General features: G+C 39.8%; 2 protein-coding genes across 3 annotated transcripts in view; both read left to right on the top strand.

Annotated features, from left to right (window-relative positions):
- Positions 1-836, top strand: part of cdk4 (cyclin-dependent kinase 4) — a 16,751-nt gene extending 15,915 nt beyond the window's left edge. Inside the window, exon 7 of the mRNA XM_039796369.1 lies at positions 11-836. Within this exon, the coding sequence (XP_039652303.1) occupies positions 11-100 (90 nt within the window). The 3' untranslated portion in view covers positions 101-836. The remainder of the gene's footprint in view (positions 1-10) is intronic.
- A 479-nt stretch (positions 837-1,315) lies between these two features.
- On the top strand, positions 1,316-21,372 carry LOC120557243 (arf-GAP with GTPase, ANK repeat and PH domain-containing protein 1-like). Of its 2 annotated transcripts, XM_039797383.1 has the most exons (20): positions 1,317-2,176; positions 2,736-3,954; positions 8,928-8,986; positions 9,124-9,211; positions 9,739-9,824; positions 9,930-10,071; positions 10,154-10,288; positions 10,387-10,508; positions 10,778-10,939; positions 11,901-11,984; positions 12,248-12,352; positions 12,452-12,611; positions 13,173-13,301; positions 13,393-13,530; positions 14,346-14,405; positions 14,826-14,977; positions 15,969-16,059; positions 16,902-17,124; positions 18,724-19,027; positions 19,457-21,372. In XM_039797383.1, the coding sequence occupies exons 2-20, from the start codon at positions 2,820-2,822 to the stop codon at positions 19,745-19,747; spliced, it is 3,666 nt and encodes a 1,221-aa protein (XP_039653317.1). In that variant the 5' UTR covers positions 1,317-2,176; positions 2,736-2,819; the 3' UTR covers positions 19,748-21,372. The 2 variants fall into 2 exon arrangements, with proteins under 2 accessions (XP_039653318.1, XP_039653317.1); XM_039797384.1 differs by lacking the exon at positions 10,778-10,939 and having other exon boundaries at positions 1,316-2,176.
- The last annotated feature ends 1,435 nt before the right edge of the window (positions 21,373-22,807 follow it).

Genomic DNA, 22,807 nt, shown 5'->3' on the forward strand with positions numbered 1-22,807 from the left:
TCTTCCGCAGAAAATGCTGACCTTCGACCCACTGAAACGAATATCTGCCCTGAATGCCCTAGAACACCCATATTTCCAGGACGAGGAGACATTGACTTGAAATGATGCAGTGAAACGTGCAGCAAGAGGTCACAGCGTCTACGTTTTAGACCCGGCCCAACCATAAAGGATTTCAATTTCATTCAGTGCATTGCCTTTCAAGACGTCATGGTTATGCTTTGGGATATTATTTTTGTTACTCCTACATCGAAAAAGGATTAAAGCCTGAGAAATGGAATTAAAAAAAGAAGAGGAGTGAACTTGAAGATCGCTGGCATGCTTTCCAACGTCACAATTAATTACCATGTGGTGTCTTCAAGGACAGTACCAGTGTTTTTTGAGGTTTGATCAGTCTCGTCCACGCAGACACGTCTGTCATCTCCTCTGAAATGTTGCTTGTGTTACTTTTGTACAGTGTTTCGACAGAAGAAAGCAGAGATGTCGTCTTTTCTCGTTAAAGGCTGAACATATTCTGAAAGAAGTGACGCGTGAGGGTTAGAACAGCCAGTCGTTAGTGATTTTACTGTATTTGTGTTCATTATTATCATGCTTAAGGAACAATTACACCATAGGTTTTATGAAAATTATGAGAAAATGAAAGAATAGTCGGAAGTAGCAGAAGGAAAATGAATAAGAAAGACACATGACAAAAATACTGGTATTGCCCTTAAATACTTATTGGAGGACTGAAGAGGTGTACTTCATTTCATGTCTAACATTTTTTGTCTGTTTGCTAAAACCATCTGAAATCAACCAGCACTGCAACTACAAATGAATAAAAAACTGTTTTAATCACACTGAATGTTCATTTATGTATTATTATTATTGTGATGATGATGATTATCAATAATAATAAAATATGCAACATTTTCTTAATTACTATTTCAGATTAAAAATTCAAATAGCAGCCTATATAAAATGAACAAATGTGATTCTATGAAAACTGAAAAATACAATGAACTATAATAGCCTACTGAAAAAAATGACGGGTTGATGATAAGGAGACGAGCAGAGAGAGATACTGTAGTGAAAGGAGCTATTTTGTTCATGTTTTATTTCCAAGGAACTCATTTTTTCTTTCCCTTTTTATTCTTTACTGTCTTGCATCATCACCTGCAAACCCAAATTAGTATCTTCAGTTTCCTCTCCATGTAATTCAATTACATGCTGCTAAAATCAGTTTTGCTTCCTAAACATTTTCATTCTCTTTAACATCTTTTTTTCCATTTTATTCCCTATTGCAATGATACATAGACATCGAGATTCATCCTCTGCATCCTCACTTCCTCACTCAGAGGGGACAGACAGTGAGGCAGGGAGAGGAGGCAGGAGCTGCCCATAAATTGCTCTGGAAAAGGAGAGGGGAGAGACAGAGCTGGAAACAGAACAGATGCATTGGCAGGAGCAGAGTTGAGTGGTTTTCTCTCTCCCTCCTGTCTCTCTTTTGTTGTGTCGGTACAATAAAAATCTGATGGACATTGACATTGACCACCACCACCACCTCACTGCGAGCCTCTCATCCCCAGTCTGTTTGCCGGAGCTGCTTGTGCGACAGCTATCAGCAGGCTAGCGGGGGCTGCAAGGCTCTGTGGCAGCGAAAAGAGGAGGAAAAAAAGGAGGAGGGGCTGTGGTGAGCTGGTGGGCTTCCTCTGCCTCACAGACACATTTTATTGACTTGCTAATTGGATGAGGCACTCGGAGGAGAGGATGCGGTGACCGAGAGGAGCTGCTCTCCAGAGGAGGAATACAGGCGCAAGGAAGCATTGCTCAGGCTGCGTAAATCTGGCTTCTTCATCTTTTAATTTAAATTTTTTATTCTGGAGACATAACAACAGATGTTTTTTTCAGCATCTCCCAGTGACCCTCGCACCGTGCATTCATAATTTTATGCATGACATTGTCGAACGGAGGCTCCAGCTGCCAGACGCTTCGTGACAAGTGAATGATTTCCATTTTGATTTGTTTGCACCCTGTTCCCTTTAACCTGTTTTTTTTTCTTGGACTCATCAGCTGGAGCTTTATTTTTGTCAGCCTTATGTGATGTGCCGTTTGATTTGAATGGTTATCTGATGGCGAGATAAATTCAAATCCTATGTACAAGGAACTGTGCAATGGATATTCATCAGGAAAAATGAAGGTAGGATATTAGCAAAATCCAAGACACACACATACTGTAGTAAGGTGGCATTATTCAGCCAGTATTCATTTTAGTCCTTTTAGTCAAGAAATGGATCATCCGAATGTGTTGGCTGTTGCATAATTCCAGGCTGAAATCTGAGCCTGAGACATCAACACAGTGAAAATAAATGTCTTCTTATAGCTATCCATGCGTCTACATGTGAGATTTTCACAGAATCAATGAGAGAGAAAGGGAGGTAAGGATTATGAATGAATCAGCGGTAGAGACCAGTAGTATCTGTGTGCATTGAAGAGGATTAAAGGAGGCATTAAAAAACAGTCTAGACTTGTTTCACCACTGGGTCATCCTTTTAAATATATTCTGGAAATTTGCATTTCGAAGCATTCCTCTTTTTTCACTGACTCTTCATGTCTTTATTGAGGGTTTTAAAAGGAAACTTGGATTCCTGTCAAGTGTACAGGCCTGAAATCAGACATAATCAGCTACACAAGATTTGATCAGGTGTCTGATGTGTTTGATCTTGATTTTAGATTTTCTTTCTTCTCTTCTGCTCCAGTCTTGTCCTGGTTGCCATGACTGAGGTGTGCAGGTCTGGCTTGGTCAGAGAGCAGGTGGTACTGTGCTGAAGTCTGCTGTCCCAATGAGCAAGGCAGGCAACCCACAGAGACGCACCACCTACCTCATTTCCCTAACTCTGGTGAAGGTTGAAGCTGTGCCAGAGGATGTAGCAGGGAACCAGAGGAAGGCAATTCCAGAGGGGGAAGGGAGCCCTAAGAAGGAGGAGGAGGATGCCCCGGAAAAAGGGGAAGGACTTGTGTGTATACAAGTGGGGGAAAAAGAAAACACACAGGTGGAAGAAGAAGTGGAACAGGTGCAGCATGGCAAGTATGGCAGCCCCACTGAGAACTGGGGAAAGCCTGAAAGTAGGGAGACTCATGGACACCCAAAAGAGATTGTATCAGTTGGTAAAAGCAAAGACACTTTTTTTGTACATCCACCTGTTAGGCAAATGGTCAAAGTGTATGGAGGAACTACCTCTGAGGGAACTGTGCGCAGAGAGGGGCCTCGCTCAGACGCCATGCGCCCTAAGACGGAGCTCTACAGAGAGCCTCCCGTGCTCTTCCTAAAGGGTGAAAATGGAGCAGACCAGAACAGTCGCTCACGTTGCAGCCTCCCTTTTTCCATCCCGCCACAGGTCAGCCAGCGCCCTGAAGTCCTGATGAGGTCACATGCAGGAGGCAACTCTGCATGCTGGAGGGAACTCAGAGAGGCCAATACAAGCCTGTATCACTCTGCTAGGACTTTGGATCGAAGGGATAACCGTTTTGGGGACCAGTCCCCCTTAATGGCAGCTACAACTCTGGGGCCTTACAGGGCGTCCTGGGCAGACAGTGACGGCAGGGGCACGCTCATTCGCCCCGGAGCTCCCATCAGCGGAGGATTTTCCGGCATAATGGCTAGGGACAGCCCTCAAGGGGAGAGATTTAAGACAGTCTCTGTTTCCTTGCCTGCACCTCCTGTCACCGATGTGTCCAGGCCTCAAAGAAAAAGTACAAGTCGTACCCTGGACAACAGCGACCTACATTCCCTCTCTGAGGACCTGAAGAAGGGGAAGGAGGGCCAGGGAGGAACAATCCAGCGCGCTCCTCCCCGTGACCGAAAGATGCTCAAGTTCATTAGTGGCATTTTCACCAAAAGTACAGCGGTGCCAGCCAGCGTCAGCACCGCACCTCCTCTCTATCCAGCTGTGGAAAGGGGATCGAGTGAGGAGGAAGGTAAGGCCACCTCATGCATCTACTATTACTACTACTATCTAAAAGAACACCGTCACATCTGGTGTTTCACTTTCCCGGTGGTCACTTAGGCTAAAATTAAGCGATTTAATACCATTTTATTTAATGTTATTACACAGGATCACATATTTATTCTCATTTATATTGCCCTCTCTGGAGTTGTGTGAACCTAAACCAAAACAATGTGCTCCCACTCAGTTCCAGTAATGCTCTTCTAAGTCATTCATTTACTTAAACATTTCATTTATTTGGGCATAGTTGCTGTAAATTACACACAGTTGCCATATTCAATTATCAGGTGAGCATACATTTATCATGCTTATTGTCATGCAAAGTGGTTTTGAATTGGCTTTAGCACTAAAATAAATTCACTGTCTTCTGTGGTTATTTTCATTCATAATAAACTGTTGTACTTTTCTTAGATGACACATGTTAATTGAAGGCTTTACTGATGAACAGCATCAGTGTTTGTGACATGACCGGTAATCCTGATGTGACTGTGTCTGACATCAGCTCTCGATAACCTTTCTTTTCTTTAAGGGAGTTGGTGCAACAGTTCTCTTTCATTGCTGCTCTTAGCTCTGAAACTATTTCTCAGGGCTACACAATAACGTCCGTTAAAGACATCTGTTGAAAATATATTGCCAATCATATTTAATAATATGCGGATCTTTAATGGGAGCTGCAGAAAGGGAACAACGCAGCACACTTTCAAAACAAAATGACATCTGAGTTAATAAGCAGGGCAGGTATTAGGTATTAAAGGTCAACTGTTAAAAGAATAGGTGGCATTTATCCTGTAAATAGATTTAACTCTATCATGGCACAAATGGGTAAATCATAACTCAGATTCATTCATGATCTAGAGCTAAAACAATTAACTGACATTTTATCAACAACTATTTGACAATCGATTAATCCTTTAAGAAATGTTTCAAGCAAAAATACAAAACATTCTTTGTTTTTCGCTTCTCAAATGTGAGGATTTGCTGCATTTCTTTGTCTCCTGTGATAGTCCTCATTATTTCTGAGGTTTTGGAGTAAGAATTGGGGTAAGCCATTTGAATATGTCACATTGGATTGTAGAAAATAGTCATGGGCATTTTTCACTATTTTCTGTCATTTCATAGACCAAACAACCAATTATTCGAAGCCCTATATTGATCACTAAATCATCTCACTAAGTCATCCAAGCGTCAAGTTAATCATCTTCCTTGACAAAAGCCGGATCTGTTTCTAAAGATCTAAAGTGCAGTAAATAATAAATAAAAAGATATGACAAACATACAGTTCAACTAAAACCAGCTATAGATAGGATATTAACTACATTAATGTTGCAGAAAAAGTTTTAATAAATTAGTTCTTTATCAGCTTCACTGTACATTTTCATAGTGAAGAAGGTTAAAATGCTGGGTAACACTTTACTTGAAGGTATCTACATAAAAGTGACGTGACCCTGTCATGAACACATGACACAGTCATGACACATGAGCCCTAACCCTAACTTGTCATGACAAAAACCAAATGACACTTACTAAAACAAGCGTTGTGTCATAAACGTTTATGACTTGTTTATAATGTTTATGACACGTTCATGACAGTGTCATGTCACTCTTATGTAGATACCTTCACGTAAAGTGTAACCAAATGCTGTAACATTAAAGTGCTTTCTCTACTTTCAGTAATGTAATCAATGTTGTGGATCTCTGTTTTGAGGAATTCCCCAAACCCTGACACTCAAACAAATAGAAATCACTTCAGTCTTGTCAAAAACTACGAAAACACATCATGAAATATTAAGACCCCCTCCATTTGAAAGAAATGAAATGATGCGACTTTATCAATTTTTAATCTTTATTGATACGTTCTAAAGAAAATCTTTGACAGAGAGTGTGGCTTTGGAGTAAGCTCTGAATAATTTGTCAGGAGTAAGTGGGACATGAATAATTAAGGTTGGGGATACACAGAGCTGTGTTCATCGGAGGAGTGAGGAGAACAGGAACCCGCAACTTCCTGCTCTGTGCGTGGAGTTAATCAACCTTCTAATGGAGCCTATTCATTCGTCCACATTGTGTTTAAGTGTTTAGGAGCCGCACAGTCAACATTGTGTGTTGTTGGACCTGTAATTTCCATGTTATGTCAGTATTCTGATGATTGGTACATAATTGATCAAATTTAATTTAGAAAGAAATGGTCATCGTTGTCAAGGCATGCACCCACTCGCATATTTTTAGCATCAAAAGCACACAGGTGGTCTCTCTGCCTCTCACACACATCGCTGTATCCATGAGAGACAATTTATTGTATAGAGACCCAGGCTGGAGGCTTCTGGAAAATGGAGTTGCCATGGCAACAGCACGCCATGAGAGATGCTATTTGGTCTGTGGCGTGAAGCTGCTGATGGAGGGGCGTGGGAGTTGACCAAAGATGGGTTGAGGTAGAGTATGGGGGTTAAAGTTAGAATCTGTGTCCCTGGAAAAGCCGCTGTGATGGCTTCGTCAAGCTCAACGTGACCCAAACAGCGGGTTGTGTGTATGTTTGTGTGTGCGTGTGTGTGTGTGTGTGTGTGTGTGTGTGTGTGTGTGTGTGTGTGTGTGTGTGTGTGTGTGTGTGTGTGAAGTTAAACCTTGAAAATGTCAAACATGTTTGTCAATAGAGGAATGTATTGTACATAATTCCATAAAAGAAATTAGCTTGTTTTAAGAATTGTTTTGATGATCATTTTCTTGCCACCAGTGGATTTATCTGTGTTATCTTGCCTTGTTTCAGGATACTGACACTGGTGGAGGTATTCCATTATAATGTACCGGTCAATTCTATATTTTGTTTGAAGAAAAACCTTAAGACTGAACATGAGAGACTTTTGATTCATATTTTGTGTAGAGTGTGGAACAGAAATATAGCCATGACCTTAAAGTTGAATTAGAGTAATAAAACTAAGAATAAGAATACATTTGAATAGTTGCTGTAGTGCCGTAACTCTACTAAAAACTGAAAAAATGCAACTAACCTTATTTGGCCTTTTTACAACATCTTATTTTAGTACCAAATCTGATAATGTACTCAACTGACTGCTACACAATAAACCTGCACAGCTGGTGGATCATTATGATCACAGTTAAGCGATGAAGTAGATACATTTGGCCATAATCTCACAAACTATATATCATCATGACACTTGGAACATAATGTAGGTTTTTGAAATTAAAACTCAGTCATCATGTTGTCCTTATCAGTGAAACCAAAGCCAGAAAACCAACCCCTAATAGATCATCTTATGAATGTTAAATCTCAAATATGATAAAATGAGATGCATCAGGTTTTCAAAGGGAGTTAATTTACATTAGACAGGTTACACTTTTCTATAATCTAAATGATAGCTTTTGTCTTCATAGGGTTGTTTTATAGTGTAGTTTATAAGGCATTACATTTAGTCAAATGCTGCTTTTCAAAAACTGTCAAGAGCTGAAAGAGGAATGAGATTGCTTATCTCTGGAGATGCTGATGTCTGCCGAACCTAAAAAAGAAACTCTGTAACTAGATGACTCACTTGACAGCAGTTATATTCTATCCTATCTTAAAGAGCCATTTAATTTTTGTCTGATGCTAAATAAAGTTGCCCATAAAGTAACCAAAATCACACTATTGATCATCCAGTATAAAAACATCTATCTTAAGTCATTTGGTCCCTTAAGGCAAATTTTTCTTACAAGAAAAAAAATTTCACTTTCCACAGTGCAGTTTCCTCTTTTTAAGAAATACTTTAATTTTGGTCAGTAATAATAAACTCTCAAGCAAAACATCTTTCATTAACACATCATTTTTATTTTAGCTGATTTTACTTTTTTTCCTGATGTAATTCTGCTCCTTTCAAATGCTTTTTGAATCAGTCCACAGAGCACCAAGTGGCATATTCTCTCTTCTTTCGGTAGACACCAACTTCTATAAAATTCATGAAATGTGGGAAACTGCGCTGGGAACAAGATGAATTATCTCACCAAAGCTAAAGAATAATACATTTTCAAGGCTGAATAGATTTTTAGGAGCCTTTTTTTGCAGTGTAACCATAATAAAAGGCAAAATATGGCATGTTTAACAATGTTTTTTTTTTTTAAATGCATATGTTGACAATTGTGAATGACTTGATGACATTTTGTGGATGCTCACTGTGGCTGTGTGGGAGCTGCAGCCTCTCTGCACCCAGTGTGGAGGCTTGGACACCCTGACTCTCCTCTCTGTGCTGTGTTCACAGGCAGTCAGACCAAACCTGGCCGGCAGTCAGCAGCCACTCTTTTAAAGGACCATTCCAACATTTTGGGAAATAGGCTTATTTAATTTAGTCAGAGAGACGAAGAGTTCTTCTATGGTCATTTCCAGAAATAGATCTAGTTTATCTTAGCTTAGCACACAGACTGTATGGGCATGATTAGCCTGGTTAGCTTTTTTTTAAACCAGTGAGCAGAGGTATGCTCCTCATGCGAAGGTGCTTACTTTTTATTTCCCTGACTCTGAACAAAAAAACCCAGGTGAGTCATGGGTGTGTTGGTGGCTAGTTTGGATGCTAACAACATACAACGTGTAAATAAGACGGGAGAAGGTTTTGGAGTTGTTGAAGGTATTTTTTCTCTTAATGGAGGCAAATCTTTATTTCCTGTTCGTACCATTACTGACCCCCTGTATGACACACTTCTTAAAGCAGTCTGACATTTAGTTTTAATAGATAGCTGGCTTGCTCACAGTCAGATGAGAAGGTCGATGATCATGTTAGTTTTTCCAGTATAGAAATGGATGTGAAGAGTTTTTTTTATTTATTTTTTAGCTTAGTTAGCGTGTTAGCCCAGATGTTAGTTCTGTTACCCTGGATCTTGTTACATAGCAAGTTACCAATACATTTTTTACTTGTTATTAATGAATCCTCTATCTCTCCTTTTTTGCTGTCATGTTTCTTTCTTTAGCTGCATGCACCAGTAGTCAAGAATGGACCATGAGCCAAACTATACAAGAGCTTCACCTGGTAAGCATCAGGGCATAGCTTTTACAAACTGGTGAGTGGGATTTAATACTGAATTAATATTTTCTCTCTCTCTCTCTCTCTTCTCTCTCTCTCTCTCTCTCTCTCTCTCTCTCTGTCTGTGTGTTTGTGCTCTTCAGGGTGTTTTGGGAGGTCTGTGCAGTGGGAAGTCCGCTCTGGTCCACAGGCACTTGACAGGAAGTTACCTGCAGCTGGAGAATGCTGAGGGTTGGTTTCACATGTCCTCATCTACAACCGTTATGTGTGTTTTTCTCTGACAATGTCAGTACACAACTGACATTAGAGCTTAATAACATTTTTTTCTTCTTCTTTATTTAGCACATCAAAAATAATTAGTACATAGTAACCAATCCATCATTAAAAAAAATGTGCAAGGAAGACAATAAACTTATAAGCTTATACAGTGTCTCCATTTAATATAGAGTATGATTACAGTTTAATATGTAACAATAAAGGACAAAAAAAATCGAATAACAGAGCAAAATATACACATCAATAAGTTTATATGTAGAAAAAAAGAGACAAAAACAAACAATGAAGAAAAGAAAAGAAAAGAAAAGAGAAAAATTAAATAATAAAAATAAAGAAACCAACAATAAAAGAAGAAAGAGACGAAATATAAAGTGTATTACATTAATACTGGCTACATTCAATTTAGATGAGCCATTAGTTATAGGTGTGAACTGCAAACATATCGATAACAACTCTTGTTTATTCCTACTGTGTACTTGCAGGTCGCCAGTACATTAAGGACGTCCTGGTGGATGGACAGAGCCACGTGTTGATAATCAGAGAAGAAACAGAACTCCCGGGTGCTCAGGTGGGTTTGAATTTGGTTAATGTGGACAACTAATTATACTTGATATAATCTAGCCCTTACTGCCAGAGTGCTGCTCTTCTTTTTCTCCTCCTCCCTTCTCTTCAGTTTGCAAGTTGGGTGGATGCAGTTATCTTGGTCTTCAGTTTGGAAAATGAGGCCAGCTTCCAGGAAGTTTACAGAATCTACCACCAGCTCGCTACCCACCGGCCCATTTCTGAGATACCTTTCATAGTAGTCGGCACTCAGGGTAAGACACTCACAAGCCACACATGCTTTGATTCAAACATTTGCATGAGTGAACTTATATTTGCGATGTGTGCTTTTTCTAGATAAGATCAGCAGCACCAACCCCAGAGTAATAGATGATGCCAGGGCCAGACAGCTCTGCTCAGACGTGCGGCGCTGCACCTACTATGAAACCTGTGCAACGTATGGCCTCAATGTGAACAGAGTCTTCACTGATGGTATGTGTGCAGACCAGAGCATTGAGGATTATGCTGCAGAAGATGCAGATCTATGAAGGTTATGTGTCTATTTTAAAGTTGTTTTTTTGGTTCCACAGCTGCTCAGAAGATCATGGCAGCCAAGAAGCAAGCTGCTCTACTGGCTTCCTGTAAATCTCTCCCTAACTCTCCCAGTCACTCTGGAGGCTCCACCCCCGTGTCAGGTGTCTTTCCAGGACAGGTAAAATGTCTATCTGTTCCACACTATCTGAAAAAATGGCGTGTGCCTTTTCTTACCTCATATATTGCATATTTTATTCTTCTGTCAGGCTATTTTTAAAGGCTGTCGGCATGCTGTTGTAACAAACTCAATTATTTATATAATTACTAAATTTTTTCCCTCAACTATTACTTCATACCCCCCAAACTCAATTATCTCCTTTTTTCCCCTCAACTATTACTTCATCGCCCACTCCTCCTCCTCCTGCTCTGGCTCTTTACTCTCTTTAGGCCAGTAACGGTGGTCAGAGCAGTGATTACTCCTCATCACTTCCCTCCACTCCTGTGATCAGTCATAAGGACATTGGCAAAACAATGAGAGGGGAAAAGCAAGATAGTGCCACGCCTGGGTCAGTCCGCAGTGCCACCCGGAGACGCACCTCCAGATTTGCGGTACATAACGGTCAAGTGATTGTTTTTAGTAGCCAGAGCAGTCGTGCTTATGCCCCCTTTTATTTTAATCCTCTTTCCCTTTTTTTTCTTCTTTTCTTTTTTACGTTTTATAACGTTGTGATATGGATTTGGCTGTACTGTGATAGAGTGGCTTTGAATTGTCAAAACAACAACACATTTTCAGCTAAGATAAGGTAGGTGAAGAAAAAGAAAGGCAATGCCTTCTCAAACATTTTTCATATTTTATTTTTAATCAAAAACGCCCTGTGCCACCCTGCAGTTATTCGCATTATCTTTGATGTTTATACTCGGAAAACTAAACTGCATGAAACGGCCTTTTTCCCCAAACATAATTGTCAAATAACATATTGGGAAACTTAATTCATAATTTAGAAATGGCCATAACTTGGTTTAGGATTTGACTTGTCAACAGGAACCTTATAAACAGCATACACATCAACTTTTGATCAATTTGGGGCTGAATGGTGAATATATAATGTAAAGTCTGAGTTCTTAGTTATTATTATTATTATTATTATTATTAATTATTATTATTATTATTATTATTATTATTATTATATTATTAGTTTTTAAATTTTATTAGGAACTCAGTCTATTGCTTTAAAACATGGTGGGATTATCTGAAATTGTATTTAGAAAATTACTATCATCGCTACAAGTGACCACTTTCACATTATTAGCAATTATTTTATCCATTGTTAATATAGAAAATGTTGATTAGTGCAGCTTTAATGTAAGGCTGAATGGCACTGATATTATACTCATTTCTATAGATTTTGCTTACATTTCTAAGCCAGCTTTTACAGTCAGCAGAAACTCATATTTCCAAATACTGTTTATGGCTTTGTAATGAAATGTACATTAATCTGTAAGGAAAACTTCCATAATTACCCCATTATTGCCTTTGATGCCGATATTGCTCCTCTTGTACTTTGTTTAGGGTCGGAGAGGCAGTGACTCAAACAGAAGGAGTGCAGACTGTAAGGGAGATCTGGGCAGTGGACGCTCCATTCCAATCAAACAGGTAGGACACAGATTTGCACTGGATGCAGAAAAAAGTATGATGTATCTAATTACCCTCTGCAGAGGACAGCACACCAGCAGTCACTTCAAATCAAATGTGTAAAAGCAGTTTCAGCAAGTGTTGTGATCTCCCATATTGGCCTGATGAATAGGATAGTGGATGCTTTTGGCAGCCGGCAGTCATCATGCTGTCGAAATGTGCAAGTTGAACACACGAGACATTTGAAATAAATTCTCACTCTTCGGTTTTGTCACCTCCATCAGGGCATCTTGCTGAAACGCAGCGGGAACTCGCTCAACAAAGAGTGGAAGAAGAAGTATGTCACGCTGTCCAACGACGGCATACTGTCCTATCACTCCAGTGTCAATGTGAGTCAGTGTGTTGACGGAGCTCTAAAGCATTGTGCTGCTGAAGGCACCACTGACGGCTAGTGGTTGATGTGTAATGGCTGATGTTTGGCTTGGCAGGACTACATGCTAAATGCTCCTGGGAAGGAGATGGACCTGCTGCGAGTGACAGTGAAGGTGCCAGGAAAGCGACCGCCTCGTGCTGTACCTGCCAGTGGCCTTCCAGTCGGGCTCAACGGGCGCACCAAAGATGTGCCGGGACCTGAGGGTGTCGGCCCAGGTCAAAATATATATATATATATAAATATATATTCTTTAGATGCCTCAACAAAGTACACGAAGCTAAACTAATTCCTTTACCAAAATCTGTGCATAAGCATAAAACAATAACAGAAAAATAGAATCTAACTGCTGTTTCCTAACTATTAGAAAATTATAGCAATAGACTTATACAAATGGCAATGCCCTTGCATTGATCTCCACCCTGGTCCTTTTCTTTTCTTTGTGGAGCTGGGGTGCACGTGAGTTAGGTGACGTCAGAAATACAAAAAATCCACGGTTTCTTGTATTTTAAGACTTTCTCTGTGAAGACGGCTCACGCTTCTATTCCAGAGAGGGAAAATGAAAGGAAAAATCTTTGCAAAAGGACAAAAGAGCATCATAACGGATCCTGAAGTTTTTTTTCAGGACTTCTTGAGTCATACTCTGCTTTTTATTTTCTCTGGAGTTCACACAAAAAACAGGAATGTGTTTACTTTTATGTCAGTAGCTCTGTTTTACATCTGCTTTGTTTATGTAAATGACTTTATTATTAAGTGCATGCTTGCTATCATCTCTTTAGTCCCTGTAAGCGCCAGCAGCCTCCTGCAAGTGGAGGAGATGGAAGGGCTGGGTGGTGCGTTGTTCCTGAGGAGCAACCGAGCCGTGCAGCGGTGTCCCTCTACACTATCAAACCATGCTCAAAGTGTTGGTAAGTAATTGACCTTCATCTTTTAAAAAACATGCATGTTTTGTACCAGATAAATGTAATTTGGTATGTTTGTGTGTGATCTCGTTGCAAGACTCTGCAGTCGAGGGTGTGTCCAGCTCCTCCTCCACCAAAGACGTAGGCTCCTCCTCACCAGTGACAGACAGGAAGAAGCATCGCAGAAAGAAGAGCATGAACCAGAAAGGAGATGCAACCATTGGCCAAGCAGATGGTAAACCCCATAACCTCCATATGTTTGTTTTATACAGTGCTGCTCATGAGTATAGGAACCCCTGCTAAAGTTGAATAAAAAGAGGAATAAAAAAATCATCTTTTGGAAATTGATCTTAATGCCTTAATTGAAAAGATTAGGAAAAATCCAACCTTTGAGAACACCAATTTTCTTTGTGAATGAATAATGTATCGTAAATAAATAAATGTTCTTCCTTAAAATACAGGGGGCATTTCCCTTCGCCATACCTAGAGATTGGCATGGTTTTATTTCAGTTAGCCCAATAGCTGGTTTGATTTGCATTGAGAGATGATCTTATGGAAAGTACCCCATGCCAATATCTAGGTATGGTGAAGGGTATGTGATGATGTGGGGCTATTTTGATTCCAAAGGCCAAGGGAACTTTATCAGGATGCATAGTATCCTGGATCCATGAAATAACTGGCCTTTAAAAATAAAAATCTGCCTGCCTCTATGGGAATTTAACATAGGGGTGTCTATACTTATGCCCCCTGTATTTTAAGGAAGAACATTTATTTATTTACCATACATTATTCATTCACAAAGAAAATTGGTGTCCTTAAAAGTTGGAGTTTTCCTCATTTTTTTAATTAAGGCATTAAGATCAATTTCCCAAAGATGATTTTTTTATTCCTCTTTTTAGTCAACTTTAGCATGGGTTCTTATACTCATGAGCAGCACTGTATTCAACATTTAGCAAGTCCCCCAACGATAAAAGCAACAATCATACTCCGATGTATTATTTCCTCTCTTTTATCTTGTTGGTGTTTCTGTGACTTTTTCTTCTCATGCAGCCAAACGCAAACTGTGGAAACTTAAAAGCTTTGGTAGCTTAAGAAACGTAAGCAAGACAGGTAATGTTGATCTGTCATGCTGCATCTTTTAAACTCTGGCGGACCCTCTGCACATGCCTGTCTGTCACCTTGTGTTGCTGTTCTTTTGCTTTCCTGTCACATTAGGGAGGGACATTATATCCTTATATCAAGGTTTTGTTGTAGAATGGCTAAATTACATGCATCTAAATTATTTTATCTACATGTACAGTATGCACATTTTAGCATGTGGTTATAGACTTTCTTATGCCTAATAGTGGCCAAACATGGATGCTTAACTGCACTGATGCATGCAAACTAAAACTGTCTTTTTTGTTCATAATGTTAACAGACTATTAATTAAATATCTACATTTGCGTGACTGCTTTAACTTTCCACATGGGCAAAAATAGTCCATGATGAAATATATCTTGTTTCTATGCTCATGTTTTTCTGTGTCAGATGAGGATAACTTTGACTTCGTCATCGTGTCGAGCACCGGCCAAACATGGCACTTTGAAGCCCAGAGTGTGGAGGAGAGGGACTCCTGGGTCCAAGCCATTGAGAGCCAGATCCTGGCCAGCCTGCAACTCTGTGAGAGCAGCAAAAACAAGGCAAGAATGAACAAAAGGCAACATAAATTGAATTGACAAATGACAAAAAAATGATAAATAGTTTCACGTTTCATGCAGAGGCGTAAATGCAGTAGCAATGCCATTTTGGTACAGGGCTAGATTTACCTTACTATTATGTGTTCCTGCTTGCATCGAGGAGGGCAGTCATACACCTAAGGTTGTATATTTGCAGATCAGGTGCTGTAGCGCAATATTAGTACCCATATTGGCATGAAATAGTGTCTGTATTTCCATCTGCTCAGACCAGCTCGCACTGCAAGTCTATGGAATGATTCTTTAGGTTTTTGTTGGCAGAGACACACATTCAGGATATAAGTGCTCAGCTGTTCCACAATTCCACAACACCAATTTATTCTACTACATGAAATGTAAATTTAGATGCATCTGCCCTTGGAAGCAGATTTGGAGGGCCGTACGCTCATTTTGTGTGCTGTGTATTTGCACCCTGGGACTCCTGGATAAGAACAGTTTTCTCTCAGGAGAGGCTGGCCTAGGAAACTGTTACTGCTGCTACTTTTAAAAAGGATGAAGGCAACTAATTTGATTGGCCATTACCAAAAACCCACCCCATCTCCTCTACCTTATGTTTCGGACTAACAGTCCTGTCCACTAATGGGCTGTGCTGGTTTCTGTTCTCGAGTGAGGAGTACGTCCTGGGGTTGAACTAGTTCAATCATCTAAAAAATGGTAATTGCCACTAATATAATGATTCTGAATAATAACTTTAACCCCACGATGTATTTCTTTATAAGTGTTATGAGAATTGCGTGTCCCAGGAGGCCAGAACGAATATTTTACAGCTTTAAATGGTCATAATAATGATTATAGCCATCTACCACTGCTTTCTCACTTGGAGATTTGGAAATTATAATCATTGTTCTTAGTAATGAGCAGTTATCAGAGCTCGTATCACAGAGGGTAAGTTTTCTGGTGTTTCTCTTTTTTTAACCATACTCTGCATTTTCCACAGGCTCGCAAGAACAGCCAGAGTGAAGCAGTGGTTCTGCAGGCCATCCGCAACGCAAAGGGCAACAACTTCTGTGTTGACTGTGATGCTCCAAGTTAGTGACACATGTTAATAGATTTTCTCCTCTTTGTACATGTTTATATCTGTTTCTGGTTTTGGTCTTTTCACACCTTAGACTGTCCAAAGAAGACTACCTTTGGACTATATTTTGGCATTTAAGATAATGTATTTAATATACTATATTTTTAACAGTTGCTTATTAGTTCAGATGTAGTGAAATCACAAAATATCACTGAAAGACAAATGACAAAATGGAATAACTATTTAGTTTACATGCAATAAACACTGCAACTGTGAGAGAATCCCAGATTAACCGAGTGACCTTACATGCACCATCCCTCGTAGACACAATCTTTGTTTTTGTGTTTTCCAAATTTGAACATATTTCTTATATGCAGAGGAAAAATAGGGTTATTTTTCAGTATTATTGTTTTCATATTGTGTAGTTGTTTAAACTTGCTGACTTTTCAAAAAACAGAGATGAAATGCTTTGCTGAATCTGAACCGTGTTGTTATCCAGGCCTTGAAATAACTTTTCTTCTTCTGCAAGGAAAAATATCTGCTGAAAATATTGCAATAATGTTTATTGCTGAATGCTGAATGTTTTGCTAATGCTGGAACAGTTTAAAGAGCCAGAGTTTCAGGGGAATTTAACGTTGGGCACATTGGCCACAGATTAAACAGCACCTGCTTTAAAACCTGTCCAAACTGGATTTCAAACAACTTCAGTCACTTTTGTGGCATTACTTGGCCAAACTAGCATATTTAAATGCCACACAGCAAATTAAAACAGTAGAAATCTGTCAACCATATGCACATAGTTCAGTTTCAAATGAAGTGGCAGCCTAATTTGTTGTGTGTACCTCCTTCTTTAAGATCCAACCTGGGCCAGTCTGAACCTGGGCGCTCTCATATGCATCGAGTGTTCAGGGATGCACAGAAACTTGGGGACCCATCTGTCACGTGTTCGCTCGTTGGACCTTGATGATCTGCCACGAGAGCTGACGCTGGTTCTCAGTGCCATCGGCAACCACTTGGTCAACAGTATATGGGAGGCGCGCACACTGGGCCACCGTAAACCAGCACCTGATGCTACACGGTAAAGACCATAATGTTTTGAGATGTGACATTATTGATGTGACATAAACACTGCTTTAGTTAGAATATAAATAGAATACACTTTATTGTCCCCGAGGGGAAATTTGTCTTGGACATAGTGCTACAATCTGTTGCTTTACAACATAAACATGTAACAGAACATGGTGGTGGCACGGAATGTGTGAAAAATCCGTGTGGCCACCACGGAAAACAATACCAATGTAAAGTCATTGGGAAGATGACGTAGCATTAAGAGCGACCGTGGTAGCGAGTAGTATGTAAGGCCAAAATTCCATGTAAGGAGGTTGGTTGGTGGACAGACTTTAACCCAGGAGACCGGGTTTCGTGTCCCGCATGTCAAGTTTCCTTAAGTCGCTTTCTTCTTTTCCGTCCCGTTCTTCCCGCGTGTCACGGAACCGTAAGCCCACCCACGACCTTTTCCTGAACCCAACCGTCCCGTTCTTCCAGCGTGTTACGGAACCGTAAGCCCACCCACGACTTTTTCCTTAACTTAAGGGGCTGTGTTCATTTCACGGACTTCTTCCGTGGGCCCATCACGGAATGTTTTGCGATTCCGTGAAACTGCCACAGATTTTGAGTTAAGGGGTCCGTGTTCATTTCACGGGAATTCTGTGAGATCAGGTTGGAAAAAACATTATAAAATCAACAAAAAAATTAAATAAAATCAGCATAAAAATTAGATCGTTCTAAGACACAAAAGAACGACACCCATGACAGCACAGACAACACAACATCCTAAGAATTAACTGTAATAATTAAAGTGTTAAGTGCAAAAAGTGCTGGTGTATTTGCACCCCTGTTCTGCTGGGCTAAAATGTACTATTGGAGTTCAGCAGCTTGATGGAAGTTGGAATAAACAATAACTTTAGTCTGGTTTACATCTCGGCACACGGAATTCAGGAAAGAGAGGGTGGAGAGAGTCTGCAGTGATTCTTTGGGCTTGTTTTCTGAATGCTTGCTCGTACCGGCTCTGTATGGGCTTGTACTGTTTCCTCCCTATTATCCTCATAACTGTCTTGTGTATGCTGACCAGCCTGCTTTTTAGCTGCACTGTTAAGTTGCCAAACCATGCTGTGATTCCATATCTGATAATGTTCTCCAGAATCTCCCGGTAGAACATGAGCATGATCTGGCTGCTTACTCCATACAGTCTCAGTCGCCTTAAAAAGTACAATATCTGCTGCAGTCTATTGCACAGGTGGTCAATGTGTGTTTTCCAGCAGAGAATGGACACCTAGTATTTGTAAGACATTACCTGGATGATTTTCAGATTTTTGATGACGGCTCATGGTCAATCACTTGCCTTGGGTCAAGGACCATCTCCTGTGTTTTTGTGACATTTAAGATAAGATGGTTGGTGTCCCACCACTCGATAAAGGTGTCTATCTCATCGTGGTACACAGAAGGGTTTATGTCCTTCTGGAGAAGGCTCAAAATTGTGATGATGTTTGTCATGTATGTTATGTGAAGTTTCAGTAGAAATAAATTGTTGTTATTCTTGAACAGGAGAAAGACAAGAAGCTGTGAATGTATTTTAATGAATATTCATCAATTTTCTTTGCTTTCTTTGCTGGTTCAGTGAGGAACGGGAGTCGTGGATCAGGGCCAAATATGAGCAGAAACTGTTTGTGGCGCCGTTGCCCCCTCCCACTCCTGGCGAGGGCCCAGACATCACACTATCTGGCCGTCTTCTGTTGGCAGTGATGGAGCACAACCTCCCCAAGCTGCTGCTCCTTTTGGCCCACTGCACTAAGGAGGACATTAATGCCCCTCTCAGCCTGGCGCTCTCCTGCAGGTCGCTCTTAGCGCTAAGACTGCCTGGCTCTGCCCTGCACGCTGCCTGTCAACAGGCTGATGTGGTGATGACGCAGCTTCTTGTTTGGGTGCGTTTCCTTCCCTCTCTGTAAATAAAACCTTTGTGTGGATGGCCTCTTTTATATTACCATAGAAGGGCAATGCATAGGAATAGAGATAATGTTACAGTGAAGGTACAGTATCGACAAGGTGTTAAATCATTTTAAATGTCTTCTTAGTGTAAAATAGCATGTTGAGTTATACAAAACTGGAAAGATAATAAATGTTACCCTTCAAGAACCTTCGCAAAAAACAAAAAGCTTTAAAACAGATGACTCAGCAGACCACTCAAGGTGATCTATAGGTGTGAAAGGCGCTAACGCTCACTGAGTCAAACATAGTTGGGATAATTTAAGACAAGCCTGTCAGGTTGAAGTTGCAATATATTCCACATGATAAAAATGTAGAATATTACATAATCTAATCCACTTATTTATCGTTTTTCCAATTCACTTCAGTATGGCTTTGATGTTCGGCACCGGGATGCTCAGGGGCAGACAGCTCTGGTTCTGGCTCGCAGTGCTGGCAGCCAAGAGTGTGTCGACATCTTACTTCAGTACGGATGCCCAAATGAACCGGCCTCCTCCTTTACCGTCGCCACAACAGTTGGTTTTGCAGCAGCCGCCATACCCAGCTTCCCTGTTGCCATGACGCCGAGCCTAACGGTTGCTACGACACTCAAGATCTCGCACAAGAGCGGAGGCAGCACCAGCTTGAGTTACAGCACCTCTAGAAGAGCAGTGTCATAATCGAAATGTGGTGTGTGTGTGTGTGTGTGTGTGTGTGTGTGTGTGTGTGTGTGTGTGTGTGTGTGTGTTGCTTTTCCCTCATACTGTTCTGTACCTTCACACAGGCCTGCGGGACTGATGAACATGTTGCCAGATGTTGCACTACCTGAGGTTTTAAAGGGGTGTGTGTGTGTGTGTGTGTGTGTGTGTGTGTGTGTGTGTGTGTGTGTGTGTGTGTGTGTGTGTGTGTGTGTGTGTGTGTGTGTGTGTGTGTGTGTGTGTGTGTGTGTGTGTGTGTGTGTGTGTGTGTGTGTGTGTGTCAGGGATGAAAACAAACACTGGTAATAACAGGCATTTCTGCTAGAATGATTTAACCAAAACAAAACAACAACACAAATTTTACCTGACTACACTTTCTATGTAAGATTAAAAAAACATAATATTACATCCAGATGCCTCTGCATTCGGATTCAATAGGAATTTATTGCAATGTATACCAGCTGGTATGATTCATATTTCATAATGCAGTCAATATTCAACTTTATTCTCCACTCAGTTAAGAATGGGAATTTGCCTTCAGCCTCAAATTGCTTATCTGAGCATATAGGGGCCAAAAGTAAAGAACTGCAATAACTTTAAGATTTCATAGACAGACGTTAACGCTAAACACATCCACACTTCTTAACTTTATTGAGAACGAATGTCACATTTAAATCCAGAGTGCATATACTTTGATCAACACAGCTGGTCGTGCATAAATAATGTTGTGTAAATTGAAAAAAAAAAACTAACTTTACAGAGGCTAAAAAAGACAGGCTGCTTTAAAGATAATCAAAATAACTGTATAGAAATGCATTGATAAAAATATTATAATTCTAAAATTGTAAAAGTGCTTAATTTTCGAGATTGTTATTGTATTATTTGTACAGTTGGTTCTGTGTATAAAACTCAAAGGGTTACTTGTAGCTGTTCAGACATTTCCTGTACAGCGTCTTGATTTGGTTTTCCTTTAACAACCCCCTGATTAACTCTTTGATATCCAAGACTAATATTTCTATGTTATGTTTGTATCACCGTGCGTGACATGAACACTGTACATGACGTCTGCATTAGGACTCCAGCAGTAGCTCATCATCCATACGAGTGTAATACTAGACGTGTAAATGCCTTGATTTTGATTGAATGTATACAAAAACAGATCGTTTGAGTTTTTTTTATTTCAAACACTAATGTGTGTTTTCCAAGATTATACAATTTTGATGGACTGTCAGGGCGTTTTCATTTTTTAATTAACTAATATTATTCATGCTGTGACTAATAGCAAGTATGGTTCAGTAGATTAAAACTCTGGTTCTGATCTATAAAACTGGGCCTTTGAATGACTATGATTATATTTGTAGGTGGATGAAAATGAACATGAAATAGAGGAAGGTTGCCCAATTTAATATGTTAAAAAAATGCATAAAAAAAACAACCCTCCTGCAGTACTGTGTGTATTTTTGTGTTAGTCTGAAGACTACTGAGTCTACATGTCTGTGATGTAGGCATCTCTCTCCATTTGTATTTTTTTACTCATGCAATGATTCATAGAGCATTCATTATCAATACACTAAGGCTACTGCTCAAGCTGTGGTGTTTTGTACAGAGTTGTGTGTATGTGTGTGTGTTTTTTTTTTTGTCTGGGCTCATAGAAGACATTATTTCAAAAAGGCAGCTGAGTTAACTTTTTTGTTAAATGTTTCTATGCTGGTGCACAGAGGGTTCATGCTTCAAACTGCTAATGTTAAGAGCTGTTTTCTGGACAGGTGGAGCCACCAGCCATCTCTTAACACTTGACAATGTAAACGTGAGATCTTCTGGATCAAACCAATTATTGTTAAATACTTCAACTGGCTTTGACCTACTTCTTTCTAGGTCGATGTCATGGACTCATTTTTATACCACAAGATGGTTTCAGTTTCATGGATTCACACTAATAAAGGGATTTTTCTGGGCAAACACATATAGAGATACAAATCACATAATATGGTAATGTTTATAGATTGATGAGCTTTTATAGATGATGTTCAGGAACTACATTGAAATATCAACACATATAAGGTTGGTATACATGATCATAAAGGAAAAGTTTGCCTAAAAACACAATGAACCTATTTCTTTCCTTACTGCTGCATAAACCTTTACACACAATTAGTGAAATATTAACAAATAGGGTTTTAAAAGCTATTGGAGGGCTAATGTTAGCATGGCTATAGTGAATGATAGCTAACATTTGCATTAACATGAACTAGCTGAAGTTGCTTACCGGCAGATAAACAGCTTGGTTAAAATAATGCATATTAACAGGTCACTTCTAACGACTGTTTTGATAAATTGTATTTACCTTCACTGTGAAGAGAGCCCTGGCGGTCCATGACAAGTGTGTTACATTTTGAACAAAACATTCCTCTCAACATGATTGAGATTAGTAGACTTTACATCCCTCAAGATTAAATGAATGCTATAAGATTAAAATATGTTTGAAAGAGAAATATAAATGAATTCTGTAAAATACAATAAATGCGTATTTGTAAATTGAACTACCCACCATGTCCCTTCGTTTTTAGTGTAGCTGCAGCGTTCTAAACCATTTGAATACTTTTACTACTAGCATGTGGCAGGCAAAACTTTACATTAATCCAGTCTGGATGATACAAAGGCGTGAACCAGGATCTCTGCATCAGCCATGGACAGAAAATGCTGTGTTGCGTAGGTGAAAAAGGCAATCTTGTTGATATCTTTAATGTGCTGATCAAAAGAGAGGGTTAAATCCAATGTACACCTTACTTCTTGGCTGTCTAACTTTGGGATATCACACAGTTGTCTAGAGTCTCTTGATGTTACTTGACTGATGTCTATGTTGACCAGCATCTCAGTTTTATTTAAATTTAGGAGCAAGAAATTACTTGACATCCAGTTTTTTCACACTCATTTAATAATGTGGGAATGATCATCCGCCTTTATAGGCACATACAGCTGAGTATCCTCACCGTAGCAGCGGAATTTAATTCCATGACTCTGTATAATTTGGCCAAAAGGTGA

Source organism: Perca fluviatilis, chromosome 4 (assembly GCF_010015445.1).
Source record: "Perca fluviatilis chromosome 4, GENO_Pfluv_1.0, whole genome shotgun sequence".
NCBI lineage: Eukaryota > Metazoa > Chordata > Actinopteri > Perciformes > Percidae > Perca > Perca fluviatilis.